Source organism: Buteo buteo, chromosome 19, assembly GCF_964188355.1.
Source record: "Buteo buteo chromosome 19, bButBut1.hap1.1, whole genome shotgun sequence".
Lineage (NCBI taxonomy): Eukaryota > Metazoa > Chordata > Aves > Accipitriformes > Accipitridae > Buteo > Buteo buteo.
Window position 1 is genome coordinate 13,274,148 of NC_134189.1, and position 21,142 is coordinate 13,295,289.

Here is a 21,142-nt window from a genome sequence, read left to right on the forward strand (position 1 = left end):
TCTCCACCACGCCTCAGGGCAACGCACAGGCCAGATTGAGGGAGATTTTTCCAAATGGCACCTAGCCTCAGGCGCAACGCTCAGGCAGGTAAGGGGCAACCACACAAAAGGTAGATTGCGCAGGTTCTTCAAACACAGGCCCTAAGCCCCACCATTATAGCAAACCAAGAACCACCTGCAAATAGCCGGAATGTTAAATTACCAAAAGCTTCCCCAAGTTAATTAACGGTTTTAATCTTCACTAGTCTTTTTAGCATTTGTACCTCCAACACTGTTTTGCACGCATTTTGGTCCTGTTACGGATGTCTGAATGGCAGAAGAGCTCCTGAGCCCCATGCCCTGGCCTAAAGCCCAGTCCCCTACAGCCCTGCCCTGCAGAATACAACCTTGCAGCCCTGTGAGCCTTTCAAAACCCACTTCCCAGGCACCGCAGGGCCTCTCGCAGTCCCCAGAGAGGCTGAGCCAGGCACAAGCCCTGACCCCACCTGAGGAGCGCAGGGAGCCCCCCCAGGAGGCCGGGCCCCGAGGCTGCCCCTCAGCACAACCCCCACAACCAGCCTCCCGCCTCAGGCAGGGCCGCACGCCCACCCCCTTCCCCCTACCCCCGCCCCGCCCCCAGAGGAGGGGCGGGGCCTCCTCGCCGCCCGCCCCCTGCTCCGACGCCCCGAAGTGGGCGGGGCCGCTTGTCGCCCCGCCCCGCCTCTCGCGGCGGAGGGGGCGGGGCGGGGCGGCCTCACGTACCCACTCGTTGGCGCGGTGCCCGAAGGTGTAGAGCGCCACCTGGCTGGCCACGTCCACGATGCTGCTGATGTAGGGGTCGTGCTGCTGCAGCGCCGCCAGGCTGATGTCCAGCCCCTTGCCCAGCAGGGCGGCCCCGGCCACCGCCGCCGCCATTTTGCCTCCGACAACAACACAGGGTTCCTAGTAGGCGCAACCAATCCAACGCCGAGAGGAAGGGCGGTGGGTCCCACCCCCGCCCGCCCAGTCGGAGGGAGAGCGGGCGGGAGAGTCGCAGCCCAGCCGCCGCAATCGAGCGCCGAGCGCCGCCGGCTCAGGATTGTTGCCGTTGGCGACGGGGCAAGCTGAAGGGGCGGCCTGGCGGGGCCCGCCCGGGCCGCGGGGAGGGCCAGCCGGCTTCGCAGCGCCTCCTCCGGCAGCGACCCGCCTGCGCCGGCAGGTTTTCCCGCGGTGCCTGGCGCCCTTCGTTTTCAGGCCTCTCCCGCCGCTGGGGAGACCACAGGCTGGCTTCCTTTCCGGAGGGGCAGCTGCGCGCCAGAGGAACAGCATGGTTCCCGCGGCTGCAGGCCTGAGAGAACCGGCGAAACTCGGCCGGAGATGCCGCCAGGGCGCAGGCCCTCGCTGTGCCGAGCAGGGAGTCCTGCGCGCCCACCGTGTGCCCCTCAGCCTACGCAGGAGAAGGTGTGGTGTGCACCATAACATACGCAGCCTCCGGAGAGCAGGGAGCCACACAGGCTCGGCCTTAAATGTGCCCGGAAGCATTTGGGCGCACAGGTGTGCCTGTGGAGAGAATGTCCGTGTGAGACTGTGCAAAGTTAGCACAGGTATCTGTAAGCACATGTATCCATAAGGACGTGTATGCTTCTTGTGTGCTCACACGTGCACTGATGCAACGCACGCACAGCACTTGGAACAGGAAGAGAAGTTGGTTGAGGTCCGTGAATATACACAGTCTGTATTTGCTAGCATATGCTCACGGAGTTCTGCATGGAACTTGAGGGAAAAGGAACACGAGTGCAAACTAAGCCATCATACAACCCTTGTGTATATATATATAATACACAAACATACATGTGACAAGCAGCTGAAACATAAACAAGCATACTATGATATGGAGATATACAAACAGCAGAGGAACAGATGGACAAGACCATGAATTTAGTTACCATATTTTCCTGTCAGACACACATATTTATTATTAATCTATTGATACCAACAGTTTACAGCAAATACATGAGCTTTATGTGGCATGCAGATAAACTCAATATGTACTTGATCTAAAAGATTTCCTTAACTGTCCAGCCTGAACTCCCTGAGACAGCAAATTTTTTTTATTTCATCACCTCAGACCGACGTAGCAATTTTGGAAGGAGTTACCACCTTCTGTATATAGAAGCAGTAGGGTGATATATTTCCTTCCAGAAAAAGGGATACCCTGGAAGAACCAAAGGCAAAGGTAATGGATGCTATCTTGTTTATTTGCAGTATCCCTGACACAGCATTTTTAAAAGGGCAGTAGTTGGTCATAGGGGATGAAGACTGCCATTTTGTTTTCTTCCCTCCTTTTCACTCTAGGCCAGATGGAGCCTGTGGGATAGAGTGAGCAGTAGCATTTGCTCTGAGAGCAAACGGGCAAGCCCAGATGAAAAAGCTTCCATAATGTGAAGTGGTGATAGCAGAGAACTGAGAGACAGCAAGCTGGGAATTCATATTACTGAATGTAGGGACAGTGAGTCTCTACAGTGGAGTTAGGAATGGGCATGGTCTCAGAAAGGACAGAAAGAGTGGCTGTTCATTGGGACTCAGGAGAGAATATATAGGTTTTGTTGTAGCCCAGAAGGCCACTAAAAATTGCATTACCAAGAATAAGGACCTACAGCTTGCTCTGCAAGCATATAGTGGGAGAGGATATCTCTATACGTACTCTTTTATTATAATACATTGCACTCAGTTCCTCTTTTTCTAAAGCCACCTTGTTTCAGTTGAGGCTGTAGTGAAACACAGCTTTAGAGTTCAGAAGTTTTTAAGTGGTTTTGGTATACTTGTAGTAGGAAAACGGCTCTAAGCAGCTCTATTGCAAAGCTCCAGCTGACTTACAGATCCTGTAACAGCAAGGAAGATATATGGGCTTATGGTGGACAAGGGAAACTGCTGTCCTTGGTCTGGAAATGACCAGAGTAGAATGGCAAAAACCAAAAAGTAGGAAAGATAAGTCATGTTGCTGAAATAGTGAACAGATGCACAATCAATTCTTTTTGCTGATTAGATAGTCCTCAATTCCCAGTTTCCAGGCACACCTAACCACATTCCTCCTCATGTGCTGGAGTTTCTCATTACCATCTCATCTCCAATTCTTTGGCCATTCTCCTGCTTACAAAAAGTCCCAACTTGTAATGGAAGTGTCAAACACTTTTCCAGATGCCTTTGTTCCCTCCAACAATAATACTTACAAAAAAGATGCCCTCCTTTTTTTTTTTTTTTTTTTTTGGTGGTGGTGGGGAGGGGTTATTGCAAAGTCCTGTAAGGAAGAATGTGTTATGGAAACTGTATTTCAAAGGCTATTCATTTGAATTGAAAATAGTTATAACTGTTATCGTGTAGGAGAAAGCAGTATACAGAATTTAGAAGGTGTATTGCAGACCTGTTACAACTGAAAAAAAAAAATGTTTGAAGCAGAAATAAGGTGTCTTTCAACTTTTACAACTTACCTTGTTTCTGTTGTTGCCCCTCTTGTCAGGCCAAGCAGCAACCAATACTTGAAGCCTTGCACATTTGTTATGTTAGAGAGACAGACTGACAGGCTCAAGTGTGTCTCCTGTGCCCTTCTCTTGACATAGGAAGATTGTAGAGTGTCCAGTTTCCTTGAGCTCCATGGAAGAAAACCCAACTGTGAGGGTAAATATCCTGAAGTAGGCTTGTCAAAAATTTCACCTGTGTTTTTGGTGGCCTGTTTGTGGATGCTTTTTTAGAACTACCTCCCTCCTGGATTACTGTATCCCTTTCTAACATAGCTGGACAGACAGTTCCCTAGCCCTGTGTTTTGAGTCAGCAAACCTGTCAAGCTTCTGATCAGGCCTTTTTATATTTTCTGTTGCACTGTGAGGTAGCTTCTGCTGGTTCCAGCTGTTCTGCTACATAAGTGGGATGTAATTGCTCCTTCCATTTAGCCTGAAGTAAAGGTACTTAATAAAGCCATTAGTTCTGCCTTGCTTTATGGGATCACTTGATAGTAGACTAAAAATTTTCCAATGAAACAAGATCTTGTTAAGAAGAGAAACACTGAATTCTCGCTGCATCTAAAAAGTTAAGGACGTTTTAGCAAAAATGTCACAGCTTAAAAAGGTTGATTCTTTAAACTGCAGTTATTTGCTTACAGTCAGTAATCCAGTAGTCCATAATAACTATCAAATTGAGTTAGAATGATTTTGCTGTAATTTGTTTATGAAACAAAGTAATTTTCTAGCTTTCAAAATGTCATAATTTCATGAAGTATATAATTAGAATGTCACATTTTTGTCCTCCACCCACCTGGATACTATTCTGTTAAAAAGCCCCATACCTATGCTGTTGACATGGTATGAAAGACATTTTGTGTAGGTAATATCCAGACCGATTTAAGGCAAAATCCACACAGCATGATGTTCTTAAGGTCTCCATTAATAATAAACATTAAGATGGTTAGGCCAAACCTTTTCGCAAGGATTGTTCAAACAGGTATTAAGCCTTAGCTTCACATTCAAGAATCTATGGCACTTACAAAGATGAAGTCATGCCTCCTACAGCAAATTGTTGACACTGAGGATATGATTTTATGTGAATATACTCGGTGGCACTGCTGAGTGTGCACAACCCTTGTCCCAGGTCCCAGCCATTCAGTCCTGCCATTCTGGCACCTTGGTACTGTACTGGCACAGGTGCATATGTGGCCACAGTGTGAACCAGTCAGACTGGGTAAATGAACTGATTTAAAAACAAGTGTTCATACTGCTGCTGAGATCACAGCCTCAGCTGACTGCTTTCCTACCTGTTCACATTCAGTCCTTTCTCTGAGCAGCAATCTTTCTAATAAACAGCAGGAATCACTTGAGAAAATGTAGTGTTGAGCACCTCATTTGCTTCACTTCCTCATCTCCAGCCCCTTTGGAGTTGTTATTGCACAGTAGTTGCCTTTTCCTCTTTATTCCTTCTCCAAGGCTGCCATAATTTTCTTCTCAGGCTGACTGCTGAGGCTGACTGCTGACACTGCTGCTGCCCCTGCTAGCAGAAAGGGTGCTGAGGCAGTATTAATAAGCTCCTCTTACTCCAGCCAGGGCAATTTGAATATCTTTGCATGGTGCCTTCCAGCCTGCCGGCTTCCTGAGGAATAGTGGGTTGCTCTTGTGGAGCCAGGATGACCCCACATCTTGGTTGTGGACAAGGCTTGGTTACCCATGCTCCACATATTTCTGGGGATGTGCTCACAACCCTGCAGCATGGTAGTTCTCACCACTTGGGAACCAGTGCCCCTGTAGTTTGTGCTGGAGGCTAGCCGCATCCCTTCCCAGACGCTGTTGAAATGTATGGTCTTTTCAGCCCACATTTATTACAGGGTCTCAGTAGCTAGCATAAGAGTGCTTTCTTCATGCTCAAAAGTTGAAATTGTTGGTTGTACTGTTTGTCCACTTCTTAACTCCAGCCCTAATGGGTAAAGCAATTTTAGTCTTTTTGTTAGTAATTTATTACTTGTTAAAGTTTCCATAATGATAATAGGATCAGGCTATGTAGTTTCATCTGGTGCAGTTATTAAAAAAATCTCTCTCTGTGCTAAAACTAAATCTGGTTACTTTCATTCCAATTCAATTACAGTTAAAAAAATTGACACTGGATTTTATTATGACAAGGCAACTATTTTGGGCCAGTATTTGAGTTCTTCAGTAATTTTGTTACCATAACTGTATGTGCTTATAATCAATAAAATATTGTTGATAGCCATTACCTTATTGCTATCCTGATAAACTGCCATAAACTGATGTTTTGATCCATCAGCTTCATTCTTTACACAGTTGATTGGCTAGACAAACCACCAAAATACTGATGAGGATAGGGCATTCCTGCTATTTCCCACAGGTTAATAAGATATAATAGTAATTATATATTACCTAAGATAATACCTTTCCAACCACATCCTTCTGGTAATCACCATTTAATTTGGCAGAATCAAACACCTGTAGCTCTGAAAGAGCTATCTTCCAACTAGTTACAGAGAAGATGGCCTTGTTTAATTAATTCCTAATATGAAAAGTTCCATTAGATAATTACATTAAGTCAGGACCTCATTTTTACACCTCACCTGGCATAGCAGCTCTGGCCATATTAAGGAAATGCAGTCATTACAAAGTTCTGCTACTGTTGCTGCTGCGAAGAAGCTGCTAGCAACGCTGGAGGAGTTGGTTTGGGTTTTTTTTGTTTGGTTTTTTTTAGTTAATTGATGAACTAAAGAGAAGCGCTGAATAACTGTTTTGCCTGTAGCTGTTAGTGTTACTTTATAAAGATAATTTGTATTATTGCCTTCTCAACTGACAGAAGTATCTTCTTGGTTTTTGTTGGGTTTCTTTTTGTTTGGTTTTGTTTTTTTTTAAATGAAGAATGTTGGTGTTTTATTAAAGACCGATAAAGGATTTCATAGCTTTAGACATAGCATATGAATGAAGTAGGAGTGTTGTAACAATACTGAATTCTAGAGAGCTACAACAGATAAATTGTGATATGAAGAAGGATCCTTAATGTTAAAATAACCAAGCAAGTAAAGTGAGGGTTCTGCCTCAAATATTCCCCCAATCATGTTGTATTTTTGACAGCTGCTCATGAAAATTGCCATGGGGAAATTCTTGCGATGCTAATGGCTGTTTCATATCTGCTCCTGCAGGTGGTGAGAGCTTGTGCAGGTGTTCTCACAAATGTATCTTCTGCAGTTAAAGTTAGGCTTAAAAGCTATTGTACATGTCTTTTAATGTGACATCATCTAACTTATAATAGCATGATCTTTACACTTTGGTATAATGCTTTGGGTGATCCTTTTATTTGTTACTGGCTTTATTTGGCTAACAAATATCAATGAGATATTTGTTTTAAAGTAAACTTCCTTTCAAACTGAAAATTGACTTTTTTCTTTCCTTATGCCTCATGTTGCAATAAGGATCCACAATTAACTCTATGCTTTAAATGCAATTACTTGCTCCTTTCTGAAACTTAAGGATGCATCACTTTGATTTTATTTCTTCATTTTGATTATTATTTGTGTTGCTCTAGGGTTTGTGGGTATGGGAAGAAAGGCCTCAGTAGAAAAAGGAGGTCAGATTTGTGTAACTGTACCAGGAGATAAAACTTGATAGCATTTGAAGTGTTGCCCTTGGAAACAATAAACGTAGTCTATCCCTGGTTTTTAGGAGGGATGGATTTAGGCAAAGGCACCTTCCAGCAGGCAACCAATAGAAGGTTTAAGCACTTTGAATGAAATTTTGAAGTGGAAACTTGTGGTAGCACCACAAACCTCCAGTGGGTATCTGAGTCTATTACACTTGTATGAATTTGTTTCCCTTGGTGAATTCTGAGAGCTGTGAAGGCGTTTGGCAGTCCCTCTCCTACAATCTGATTTTGTCATTTTCTGGTGATGCTGTGCTATGTCTTCTGTCAGATTAAATTTACAGGCATGTTACCTTGCTTGACAGAAACATGAACTACATGGATTTTTCAAAGAAAATCTTGCATAAGCAGTAACAGGCTGAGGTTTCTTTCTTCCTCTTATTTTTCCTGCTGTTTTGTCCAAATCTGTTAATTTTGTTATCATCCTAAATTAATCTTTTAAATGTAATCTTCAGCTGAACTTGCTTTGTGATCTACAATAAAATTGCTGTTTCATTTAAGCACTAGTAAACCTAACAAGACTATGTAAAACTAAAACAGGTTGAGGACACTTTTGTTAAGTGTTTCTGTTATTTACTCTTGGCTTACTACTCAGCTTTAAGGAGATCTTTCTGAAATAGTTTTATGTGGCTTCTGAGGGAGTTCAGATATTAACAGATCAGATAATACAATGTATTTCATGGTGCTCTTAGAATCACAGAATGGTTGAGGGTGAAAGAGACCTCTGGAGGTCATGTTGTCCAACCGTCTCAAGCAGGGCCACCTGGAGCAGGTTGCCCAGGACCTCCAATACTCCAATGAGGGAGATATCACAACCTTCTTGTGCAACCTGTGCCCGTATTTGGTCACCCTCTGTCCTGGTTTTGGCTGGGATATAGTTAACTTTCTTTCTAGTAGCTGGTATAGTGTTATGTTTTGGATTCAGTATGAGAATAATGTTGGTAACACATTGATGGTTTTAGTTGTTGCAAAGTAGCATTTAGAATAAAAGTCAAGGATTTTTCAGCTTCTCGTGCCCAGCCAGCAAGAAGGCTGGAGGGGCACAAGAAGTTGGGAGGGGACACAGCGAGGACAGCTGACCCAGACTGGTCAAAGGGGTATTCCATGCCATGTGACGTCACACCCAGTATACAAGCTGGGGGGAGTTGGCTGGGGGGGATGGATCGCTGCTTGAGAACTAACTGGGCATTGGTCAGTGAGTGGTGAGCAATTGCATTGTGCATCACTTGTTTTGTATATTCCAATTCTTTTCTTCTTCTTCTTATTATTATTGTCATTTTATTATTATCTATTATTTTCTTCCTTTCTGTCCTATTAAACTGTTCTTATCTCAACCCATGAGTTTTACTTTTTTTTCCACTATTCTCTCCCCCATCACACTGTGGGGGGGTGGGGGTAGGTGAGCAAGTGGCTGCGTGGTGCTTAGTTGCTGGCTGGGGTTAAACCATGACATCCTCACAGTATTAAAAAAAAAAAAAAAGTGTTTCCTGATGTTCAGTGGGAACCTCCTGTGTTTCAGTTTTTGCCTGTTGCGTCTTGTCCTGTCACTGGATGCCACTGAAAAGGGCCTGGCTCTGCCTTCTTTGTACCCTCCCTTCAGGTATTTATATGTATTGATAAGATCCTTGTGAGCCTTCTCTTCTCCAGGGTGAACAGTCCCAGCTCTCAGCCCTTCCTCATGGGAGAAATGCTTCAGACCCTTAATCATCTTTGTGGCCCTTCACTGGACTCTCCTCAGCATGTCTATATCTCTCTTGTACTGAGGAGTCCAGAACTGGACCCAGTACTCCAGATGTGGCCTCACCAGTGCTGAGTAGAGGGGAAGGATCACCTCCTTGAACCTGCTGAAAGTACTTTGCCTAATGTAGCCCAGGACACCGTTTGCCTTCTTTGTGGCAAGGGCAAGTTGCTGTCTCATGTTCAACTTGGTGTCCATCAGGATCCCCAGATCCTTTTCTGCCAAGCTGCTTTGCAGCTGGGTGGCCCCCAGCATATATTGGTGCATAGGGCTGTTCCTCCCCAGGAGCAGGACTTTGCACTTCCCTTGTTGAACTTCATGAGGTTCCTGTTGGCCCATTCCTCCAGCCTGTTGAGGTTGCTCTGGATGTCAGCATGACTCTGGTGTATCAGCCACACCTCCTAGTTTGTGTCATTTACAAACTTGCTGAGGATGCACTCTTAAACAGGAGTTTAACATCTTAAAGAGTTCCTTTAGTCCTTATTCTAACCAATATGATCCTCCCCTCCCCCTCCCCCCCTTTCTGATGCAAGAGCCAGCATGTTTTATTTCATCTCTGAATCAAAAAGAAAAGGGGGGCAAGGGGAGAAAATGCCCAGTGAGACAACTTGGTATATTGGATTGTATAGGAGAGATAAGGATTGGAAGAGAACTAGTGATAGTGTTGTGTTATTGTTGATATAATACATGAGACTGGGAAAGCAGGATGAATGTGCAGTCGCAGCTGATGAGATGAGGGGACAGAAGAACCAGGAAGAATGGTATGGAACACAGCAGGCAGAGCTGAGGTGGAACAAGGCTTGCCATGCTGGAGTGGAAGGCAGAATTAGCATGGGGGTAAAACTGAAGGAGGCTGGCAGCCAGAATGAGACAACTGCTAGGAATAAAATGAAATGGAAAGGACAGAATTGTGTAGATCTTGGGGCAGAAAAGTTCAGGTAGATTTTATAACTGGAAGTAGAGTAAGAGGAGTGTTTTGAGGTTTTGATGGAATGAAATGCTGAGCACAAGTAATCAGCACTGGGTAATCAGTGTGCTGTCACTACTGGAAACTGCCCTTCTGCCACGACCGTTTTTTATGTCACTTTAGTCGCTGCTTGTGACATGACCTAGTTGGAAGTGGTTGCTGTTGTGGAACAGAACGTATGGAGAGTCTTTCCTCATGCAGCACTGAGCGATTAGGAACCAGATACAGCATCACATACATTTTCTGTCTGAGTGGTTTCTGAGGGATACAGGACAACAGGTGTTTTCTCTGCCTGCTTGAGGAAGAAAGGAACATAGACTTAAGAGTTGTAGAAGTTGGTTGACCATCAGGAAAAATGTTGTAATGATTGAGGAAAGCATTTATGAAAGGATAAAACCACTAGAAAGCATCTCTCTTTTCCCTACTACTTGGCAACAGTTGCCATAAGATGTAAAAGCCCCCTGTACAATTCCAAGAGATATGATACAGCTTAACATTTTCAAATATCTTAGTATCATTAATTCCAACTGACAAATAGCAGTTACATCCTAAAAGTAATTGTATGTGAATAGAGAATGCTGTTTGAAATGTGGTTTAGGGTATAGAGGGAAGAAAAGGCGTAGGGTGCTATTTTTAACTTTCTATCTTGGATATTGCTGTATGCAAAAATTATATGAACAAGCTGGTTTTGTCTGAGCTTTAGGTAGTTAGGTAGTATATGTATGTGTGTTTGTATTTAAAAAAAAAAAAAAGGCCTAAAATGAGAGGGGGTGCTCATTTTACTTGTCACTAAAAATTTCAAGCAATGTAATGTGAAGCTTTTCTGAAGTTTGATTTCCTCTAGCATTGGGTTATCTGCATGAAATCCATCAACGATGATGTCATTTTCATTCAATGTAAGTAAATAAGATGGGTTGGCTTACGGGTTTTTCCTTTCACATGGCAAATCCATCATGCTATGCTAGGAGAGAATTATAACCATGTTAAGCTTGTAGTTTCATTGATTCTCAGGTGTCCTACGGTACTGAGGAATATGATCTTTGTTCTGTGAATGACAATACTGCACTTAAACTGCTACAGTAACAGATAAAAAGGATCCCAAATTTGCCTTTTCCATAAAAGTGACTCTGAACAGATCTTTGATTTAAAGCAAAAGCAGTAGCAATGGGAATGGAGATTCCACAGTGTTTCTGGGCAACCTGTTCGAGTGTTTTACCACCCTCATAATGAAAATTATTTTCCTCATGTCTAATTGGAATTTCCTCCTTTGTGACTTGTCTGCTGCCTCTTGTCCTTTCACTATTTACCTCTGACAAGAGGCTGGCAACAACTTCTCTATACCCTCCACTTGAATACCTGAAGACAGCAACAAGGTCTACCTTAGTCATCTGTCCTTCAGGCTTAACAAGCCCAGTCCTCTCAGCCTGTCCTCATATGTCATGTGCTTCAGCCCTCTAATTTTCTTAGAGGCTCTGGACTTCCTCCCGTATGTCAATGTCTTGTACTGGGTAGCCCAAAACTAGATGGGGTACTCCAGTTGTGGTCTCACAGAATGACTTCCCTGTGACCTGTTGGCAACATTCTTGCTGGTTAGGTCCACGATGTGGTTGGCTGCCTTTGCAGCCAGGGCATGCTACTTGCTCATGTACAGCTTATTGTCTACCAGGACACCTGGTCCTTTTCTGCAAAGCTGCTTCCCAGCCTCTGTTGGTGCATGGGATTATTCCATCCCAGATGCAGGATTTTCCACTTGCCGTTGTTGAACTTCATGTGGTTCATGTCAGTCCATTTCTTCAGCCTGCTGAAGTCCTTCTGGATAGCAGCTCTGCCTTCCATCATATTGACTTCTCCCCCAATTTGGTATCGTCTACAAGCTAGCTGAGAGTGCACTCCCTCTGATAATCATGATTGTTAATAAAGGTGTTACACAGTATTGGCTCCAGTTTCAATATCTGAGGGACATATGCCACCAGTAGTTGGCCACCAGTAGGACTTTGCTGATCACAACCATTTGAACATGTCAGTCTGGGGAAATTTCCACCTTTCTTACTTATCGAGTCCACATCTCTACAATTTGGCTACAAAATATGGGAGACTGTCAAAGGCCTTGCTAAAGTCAGGGTAGGTGACACCCATTACTCTCCTGTTCTCCACAGAGGCAGTCATCTCACCATAGAAGGTAGTCAGGTTGGTTTGGCATGGTTTTCCTGTGGTAAATCCAGTATGGCTGTTCCTTTTTGTCCTTTGTGTGCTTGAATATGGCTTCTGGGATGATTTACTCCATAATCTTCCCCAGAACTGAAGTTAGCTTGACTGTCCTACAGTTCATTGGGTCCTCCTTCTTGGAGATGGATGTAGTTTGTCTTTCCAGTTATCAAAAACCTCTCCTGATAGTCATGACCTTTCAAAAATGAGAGAGTGACTTTGCAGTGACAGCTCATGTCATTCTAAGGATCTGTGTATGTCCAACTGGCTTAAGTGCTCCACTCCCACAGACTGCCACAAGGCTCAGGGACCTGAAAAGCCTAAAGTCAAACCTTACTAGGAAGAAAAAAACCCAAACAAAAACTTAAGGCAAAACAGGCACTGAGTACTTGAGCCTTATCCATGTCCTTTGTCACTAGGTTCCCTGCCAGATTGAGCTGTGGGTCCACATTTTTCTCAGCCTTCCCTTTGCTGTCAATGTGTTTACGGAAGCCCTTCTTCCCTTTCATTCTCTCACTATTTCAAACTCCCTCTGAGCTTTGGTTTTCCTAACTCCATCACTGTGTTCTTGGGCCATGTCTGTGTATTCCTCCTGGGTATCCTGTTGCTGCGTCCACCCTCTGCATACCTCCTTTTTTGCATTTGAGCTCAGGTGGGAGTTCCTGTTCATCCATGCTAGCTTTCTGCTATGCTTGCTTCACTCCTGCCTGTCAGAATGGCCTGTTCATGTGCACTGAAAAAGGGGTCCATGAGGACCAACCACCTGTCCTGGGCCACTTTGCCCTGCAGGGCAGTCTTCTGTGGGATCCCATACAGCACATTCCTAAACAACCTGAAATATTTCCTGAATTCCAGAGTTGTGATTCCCCTATTTCCCTTGCTCACTTCTTTCAGGACGCTGAACTGCAGAATATCATGTTTGCTGCAACCTAGGCTGCCTTTGACCTTCACGTTGCCCAGCTCTTCATCCTTTTTCATGAGTAACAGGTGGAATGCCTCTCCTAGTCATCTTGTTGATAATCTGCTTCAAGAAGTTGTCATCAACATCTGAACATGATTATTCATGAGAAGGATTTGATTTCATGAAATGTCTAGTTCAAAATTATAGACTAAAGAAGTTTGAATAAGTTTCCAAAACTACGGGGTAATTATCCAGACAGAACTGTTTAAAGCTCTCCCACTCCTTATATTAATAGGAGCCACAATATTCCCATGCTGACTATGAGGGGAAAAATCAATATCAGCAAACGTACATACATATTGATTTATCTTCCCTTTTGGTTTTCTAATTTAGTAAAGGCTACTAATGCAACATTACATAAAGATTCTCAGGAGAGTAAAAAGGCTAATAAGATCAGGTATCACTGTTTGTTCTGTGGAAGTGAACTGACTTTACTGTACATAGCCAACTGTTGAGTTGGCCAGTACAGGAAGGCCACCGTGTACTTTTAAGCCATGTATCAGAGGGCATTATTCCAGGGAAGTGGACTAAAAGGAGCTATCAAGATGACTTTTTGGAATGCAGGCCCAGCATGCTGTTAGGATATGTGTGTTAGAGAGGAGAGGTCCAAGGGAACAAATACTAAGAATTTTTTTCCACATAGCAGTGCAAGAAATGTACATGTATTTGAACGTCCTGTTATACATGTCTGTTCAGAGTGGTTAGTAACCTTTGTCAAAGTAGGTTAAGAAAGGGTTTTCTGGTCATGTGCAAGTTCTTTTGCAAATATTTGATTTTTAAGATGATATTTCATGTGTTGTATAAGGAAAAAGAAATGCATTATGAAAATGATCAATTTGCTTTCTTTACTCATTCTAAACAAAGTGAAGGGAAGCAAATGGGGTGGGGGAGAGAGAGAATGTTTTTATGATTTGAAAACTGAAGTTTATGACTGTCCAGAACACCAGAAATTTGCAATGTGGGAAAGTAAGTCAACTATACACACACATTTTATATACTTAGAGGTGAAATTAGGACATGATATAGCGCAAGCTACTGCATGTTTGAAACAATATTAAGCTTCAGAAACAAAACTTGTTAATTTCACAAACAGTACAATTAACACAGCCACATCAATCTTGTAATGCTATTTCTTGCACTGAATATTAAATCTCAAGATATTCAACCTTATAATTAAAATAGATACTCCTTGTTATGTTACAAACATGAAAGTGCAAGAAGTTATAAAATGGGAACACCTTTATCTGTATTCTTACTGTACATCATTTATATGCACAGATTCATGATTGGAAGTATTTCCTGCATTCCATGTAGTTGTTTCCCTGCCCCCTTTTTGAGCATAGGACATTCATGAGGGCACTGTCAAAAAGTAGGACATTACCTTATAGTACCAAAGGACAAGGAAAACAGCAGATTACTGAAAAATAAGACTTATTAGGTCACTGAAGGCCCAGGCTCATGGAGGTATTTAGTGTCTCAGAACAGCTGATAACCTGCAGCTGAAAAATCACATTTTCAGGATGATTGTAAAAGTTGAGTTCTGTCTCCCAAGCTCCAAATTCGTAATTTTTCAACCTTTAATGAATTTGGCCATCAAGGCTTTCTAGTAGAGATGTAAATGCAAGAAGTCTTTGTCCCACTATAATTGATTGAAAAGTAATTTTCATTAGTCACTTTCATTGGACCATCAACAAGTTCTTGCTTATGAAGCAGGATTACATCTTGCTTTGGAGTGCCAAATGATAAGGTGGCTATCTCCAAATAGCCATGACATCATAGTTTAAAAACAAATGTGTTCAGACTGCTCTTTCCCAGTTGTCCATCAGCAGACTGTCATTCCTGCCTGGAGCTACAGTAATTCTAGTTTGGCTTAGTATAGAGGTGTGCCTTTTTTGTAGGGGCAGAGATTTTACTGTAAATGTGACCTCTTTACTCAGTCTTTTGGTTCCAAGGGTGGAGAAGATAATATCACAGAAGTAAGGTATTCCAGTGGTCCTGGCAGAAAGTAGTACTTGAACATAACTTAAATATTATAAGACATTAACTCCATGGAAACAGAATTACAAGGTTACTCAGCCAGGCTTAATTCTAGTTTCTTTCACATAGTCTTTTGGATATAATTTTCTTGTTATGCATCTCCTGAAACACACATTTTCACCCACCCCAAGTTTAAATATAGAGAACGTTGTAACTGCAGAGTTTATTAAAACAGCTGAATCATTTCTATTCATAGCCTTTATTTTGCCATTTGAAAAGCAGGATTAACTGATAAAAAGTGTAGGTAAACATACTGTTATGTCATATCAGCCCTGGAGAGAAAACAGGGACTACACCTGCAGAAGATGTGGAAGCTACTCTCTCTGAGCAGAAGACTGCTAGAGATCCAGGCATGGAGTTCTAGACTAGCTTCTGAGGTCAGTGACTCTTGTGGTCTGGGATGTTTCTGGCCCTATAGCTTGTTCTTTTTCCTTACTGAACATATGGAAGCCACAATTCTTTTATGGAACTTTAATTTGACAAGATTCAAGTCATGTACATGACAGAAGGCCTTGAAATCTGGGCAATTTTGCTTGTCAGATTGCAAGTCCTAGCTCTGAAGCATTTATTACCCATTTTCATTGGGAATTTCTAGTATATGAGTTTTTTAATATTGTAAGAAAAAGCACTTCTTCCCCTTGTCTTAGAAGTGACTGATTATTTTTTCCAGAAACTTGCAGAATAAATTCAACCTGCAACCTGAGAAATTTAAATGCAAACAGTTAAAAGTTTGCTATCAAAAACTTAAAAGAATGTCTTGTAGCAATGTTGCCTTGTACTTATGTTGTGTGAAAATGTCATTTTCAAATGAAAATTAAATTACAGGCTACTGTTTAGTAACACCATAGCTCATGTGTACTAATATGGGTTTTCAGTTCTTTCATTACAAGAACTCAAATAACTTCACTTCTCTTGGTGAGATGCAGAAATACTATATGAATCTTATTTTTAAGTAAAAATAGGGGGGAAATAGGCTGCAATTGGTCAATATTAGTGAAGAGGCAAGATACCTTTGAGGTTAGAGATGAAATAATTTACCGAGTCCTTCCTGTTAAACTTTGAAACTGCAGCTCTCCTTTCTGAAAGGCTCTTTATGAAAAACTTAGTAGTTCCATCTTTGTTTAGGATGGCTGCATTATTCACTGAAGTCAATGTGACTCTTTGACTTCGTTAAGTCTTGAATTAGGTCTCTTACTGCTGCTTGCACAGTCACAAAATCTTGGTTGGTGACAACAATCCATATATTTTTTTACCCTGACATGTTCTTTTGTAGGTAATGCTCTGCATGTCCTGCCCAGGTGCCTGGTCAGTGAATCAACAAGTATTTTAGATATTTACTTCCATTATTTTGGCCTGGTTAGTGCAAAACCATGAACACCTGTGACATCTTGTTGTCTAGAAAAGTGCTTGTCAACACACAGACTAATTTGGAAATCATTCTGGATAGCTCCTAATAGAGGAATATCTTGATGCCCTTTCTTTATTTAAAGTCCATTAACTGTAAGTTAAATGGACACTATCAAGCAAAAATTTGTATGGAGAAAATTTTTAATGTATTTTAGACATAGGCCTGCATCTTTTAGAAATAATTTTTAAAAGTCAACACTGATACTGTTTGTTTATATTTTGCTTTTCATTTTTATTATAATGATCAGTGTAATTCTTCATTTGTAATCAATTCCACCTTTTACTTCTAATGCGCAAGTCAGTAGTTCTTCATCTCATGTAGCTTGGTGAAGTTATTAACCTCTTTACAACCAAGGATTTGCCCATATTAATGAAATACCTCTGAATATACCTAATACTTAATCTGTTTGGACAGTTTTCTGCTGGTGATAAAATAATGAGAAAAAAATTCAAAAGTATTTCCAGTATTCAGAAAGTTTGCCAGTAGAAATATTGCCAATATTGCATGTTAATGATGCAGTTTCCCTAACTGAGATGTCAGTGAATTAGTAGAGTCTGTGGGGACACTGTTTTTCTCAAATCATCCTCAGGCTTCTTCAGAGGTTTTTAGGATGTATGTTACTTTCCTGAAAAATCTATTTTCTGATCATTAGTTTTCTGATCAGAGGAAGGGAGGCCCACCTGCATGTAGCTTTCCCTTGTCACTGTTCATCCAAATGCTTGGGTGATATTAGCAAAATATATGAAACAGATAAGTCAAAATCCAGTCTCAGAGAGTGAGATGAAGGGATGGATGGATCGGAAAAGTAATACAAAGAAATCACGATGCATACTGCATCCTGTTACAAAGAAATCTGCCTGAAGATTAAAAGTGTTTGCAGCCTTATGTTCTCCTAGATCTTTCATTAGTTCCAAAAATCCTTAAAAGTTTTACTGCAAACCAAATCTTTTCCACCTGAGGTTAGCAGGAATACTGCACGTCCTCATATGAAAGTTAGGCTTAGTCATAGAAAGCCACATGCATGCCATGATCAGGTTTCATTCTTGTAACTGTGTCTCCCTGGTGCTCTCTTTCCCTGTGAATTGTGGAGACCAGAATTTTTGGGGAGAGGAACACAGAGCGTATAGAAGAGAGAAAGATTGGTTTAGTTCATAGTGTGACAAAATGCTAAAAATCTTGGGGGTATACCTACGCAGAGATATGACTAGAAGCTATCAAGGAGATGTCAAGTGTTTCTTTCCATTTCTGCAAGTTTCAATAATAAATTACCCTGCACTTACAAATCTACTCCTCCCACCCCCAGCTGGGAACACACTAGCTTCCACAGTGCCTCACAGATGGAGGGGAAAGATGGGAAGATGTCAGTACAAATATCCTCACTAACTGTATGTGGTGGCTGGGAAGTAAAGGGCGGAGGACATGACACTTTGGCTAAGTCAAGATATGTCTTGAAACTAATATTAAGGAAGAAATTCTCTTCATGGTACTTTAAATGTGATCTGAACCCAGAAAGCTAAGTGGGGATAAGAATGAAAATCTAAGAACAAAGTATGCAGGAGATGCAATGCATTGTGATACCTTAAATAGTGCCAAGTACTGAAGAAACAAAAATAAAATATGTTGCACGTTCTTTTTTCCTTTTTTTTTTTTGAGGGGTGAAGGAGGGACAGCTGGTACATCTCTTTTATTCAAATACAGTGTATTTTAAGATATACTCTGGCTTATCCTTTGGAAGGTTTTCATGTGTTTAGTAAGCTACTGAATAAGAGAAAGTATCTGTAATAACAAACGTCTTGAGTAATTCAGAGGTCATCGATCTTTCTCTGATTATTCAACAGTCATTGTCACTTGGGTATTAAGGATGACAATATTTTGTTATTATGAAAGTAAATGATTAAGGAGCACTTTCTTTATATACCACTTGTAGTAACTTCCATGTGTTGGCCCTTCATAGGCTGACATTTTACTCAGTGAGTTCATGATTACCCAGTAGTTTTCCCCCCACCTTATAACTCATGGCTCAGTTCACTTGGTGGGTGTTTGTTTTTTCCTTTCAGAACTGAAGATAGTTTACTTAGAGAGGGGAGTGTAGAGTGCTTTTTGCTTTGTGAGATATTCTGTGACACAAATAGCTGTCGGTAAGTGGTATCCTCAGTCCCTCCTGGAATCACTTCTTACGTTCAGAATAAATAAGGTGGTGGAAAACATCTTTGTTCCCACCCTGCTGCATGCGTGTTTTCTGGTGGAAGATGATAATTCAACTGGTGACGCATTCATGATGTGCGTTGCAGTTTTTTCAGGTCCAGTTCTGCCAGATGTGCAGACCATAACAGGCCAAATGCAGTCTTTTACTTTTGTCTACAAAAAGTTGAATTGGCTCTGGCATTAGTTCTAATTGTTTAAAGTTACAAAACAACTTTTTTTCCTTTCTTTTAACCCTATACAAAAGAGAGGGCTGCTAGTGTTGCAAAAATAATTGAGTCAGAGCCTGTTGCAATCAAAAGATGATTAGTTTCTTGTGTTTATGTCTGTTCTGATGCGAACCAATCTATTATGTCTGTTTTGTGTTCCTAAGGATGCACTATTTTTATGTGGAACTTGCAAAAGCAGAGACAGTTCACTGATGTTTATTAGTGACCTTGTCTTGTCCTCTGAATTATGGACAGTCTGCTTTGAACATGGGGAAATGCTACTAGCAGTCATTGTGTGGATGTTTGGGTTTTTTTGTAGTTGTTTAACCTCTCCAAGGCCCTGCTGCAGTTCTAGATGTAAAAAAAGAGAAACTGAATTATGGGTGTTTAAGGCTGAAATATTTATAGAAGCAGTTTTTTATTTAAAAATAGCATTTGTGCCTGAGAAGATCAGACGTACCACTTCAGAATCAGTAACCAGATTTTAGTTTATAGTATTAATAGAAATTACATGGAATTTGATAATGTAATTTAGCTGAAAATATTTTCTTCCAGTCTAGGTTTTGGAGTGTTTTTGTGTTACTAAATGGTATAAAGAAAAAAATAATTATTCTGTATTGTTTTATAGCTAGATGTTACAAAGACAAATAGTTGAATTACTGTTTATTAAAGAAAGGAATATACCCAATATCAGAACATACATCATAGAAATTAGATCTTTCAAATTAAAACAGAAGCAAGGGATATTAGAAAAATAATTTTGCTTGCTATGAGAAGATGGGATTCCCATCTATTACCAACAAAGTGCTATAAATTAAGATGAAAATGTGTTCTAGAAATAGATTAAAATTAAAAACTGGATTGTTTAGGTTCAAAAGTTTCCTTAATTCCCTGTGAGGGAAGCTTCTGTGGACTTTCAAAATCCATCCTTATTAAAAATGAAAAGCAACAATATATGGATTCCTGAAGTTGTTATTGATTTGAAGTCTCTATTTAGGTTGATAAACATTTTACATGAATGAATGTCAAGTACTGCAGGGTGTAGCCCAATTGATTTTAAGGTGGTGGCAATCATTAGAGCTCCAGTATGAAAAGTGTATCCAAATTTGGCTCATTTAGAAATGCTTGCTGATCTGAGAAGTCATATATTGATGGGGTTGAAAGGGTAAAAAGTATCCTGTGTTTCTCTTCTAAGGTTCAGGCAAAGAATGTAACATACTGTGGTGTTTTTCATCTCAACAAAAGAAACTCTTCCACGTTCTTTGTAAAATGCTAAATTGTCATAAGGAGTAAAATAAATGACTATTGTGAGTTACTGCTTTGACTTTTCAAATACTGTCTTAGAGCACACCTGGGGGGGGGGAGGGGGGAGAGAAGTGCCTTCAGAGCAATGATCCACAACTCCAAATCAAAAATGTAAATTTGAATGCATTTTGAAGAGGGGTTTTGCTCCACTTTCTTCAATATTTGAAAATATTCCCAGTACTGTGACAACTCTCTTAAATAAAAATTTGAAGAAAAAAGTCTTCCTAAAACTTTGGATACCAAGTATAGAAACCAAAGCCTGTCTGAACAAAGAGAAATTCCTGCTTCATGTTTCCTTAGAATGACAGATCTCCTTGTCTTTGCAGCCTTCTCCCCAAAACCAGCGTGAAGCAGCACTCTTGATTAGTCAAGAGAAGGCAGCATGCAACCATTAATATTAACTGTATCACATCACACCATCTGGCTCCACCAGCTTGGAAATGATGGCCTGTATTCTTTAGTCACGGCAGACAGGAAACAGCAAATTAATTGGAAGTACAATTGTGATTTTTCTTTTACCCCTTACTCTTGACTCCCCATGGTCTACCATTCATTTTGCCTTTGAAAGACCTAATACTTCTAACTGTATTGGTTGGTCTATTAAGAAGAGAGCATTTATTGTATACTAGAGCAGTAAGTATATAAAGAAAAACAAAAAGTAGGTGGAAGCTGGTGTAGAACTTAAATTTTCTTTTAAAAAACACACTTTTTTTTTTTAAACTACAGAGTTGAAGGAATATGCTCTTCTGTGAAGATCCATGTAACATTTATTCTCAGAGGTATTTATGGACAGAGAGAGGAATGTTAGCATGTAAGAGTACTACTAGCCAGCCACCTGCTCACCTTTTTATTTCCTAACACATAATTGACCCAATACCCTTGCTTTATTTGAAAATACATTTGATCTTACCTCCATAAGTATGTTTTTTCTACAAGCAAAGTTTCCAGGATCCCTGCAATTTGGTTTGGT

At 41.1% G+C, this 21,142-nt stretch overlaps 2 protein-coding genes across 14 annotated transcripts in view; one reads left to right on the top strand and one right to left on the bottom strand.

Annotated features, from left to right (window-relative positions):
• DCP1B (decapping mRNA 1B) overlaps positions 1-942 on the bottom strand; it is a 47,084-nt gene extending 46,142 nt beyond the window's left edge. Inside the window, exon 1 of one of the 3 annotated variants that reach the window (XM_075051201.1) lies at positions 742-942. In XM_075051201.1, the coding sequence (XP_074907302.1) occupies positions 742-894 (153 nt within the window). In that variant the 5' untranslated portion in view covers positions 895-942. Of the gene's footprint in view, positions 1-263; positions 559-741 lie in introns of those variants that run through there. The other 2 variants (XM_075051202.1, XM_075051203.1) reach the window with 2 other exon arrangements.
• Positions 1-21,142, top strand: part of CACNA1C (calcium voltage-gated channel subunit alpha1 C) — a 490,124-nt gene that overhangs the window by 12,077 nt on the left and 456,905 nt on the right. The window lies entirely within an intron of this gene.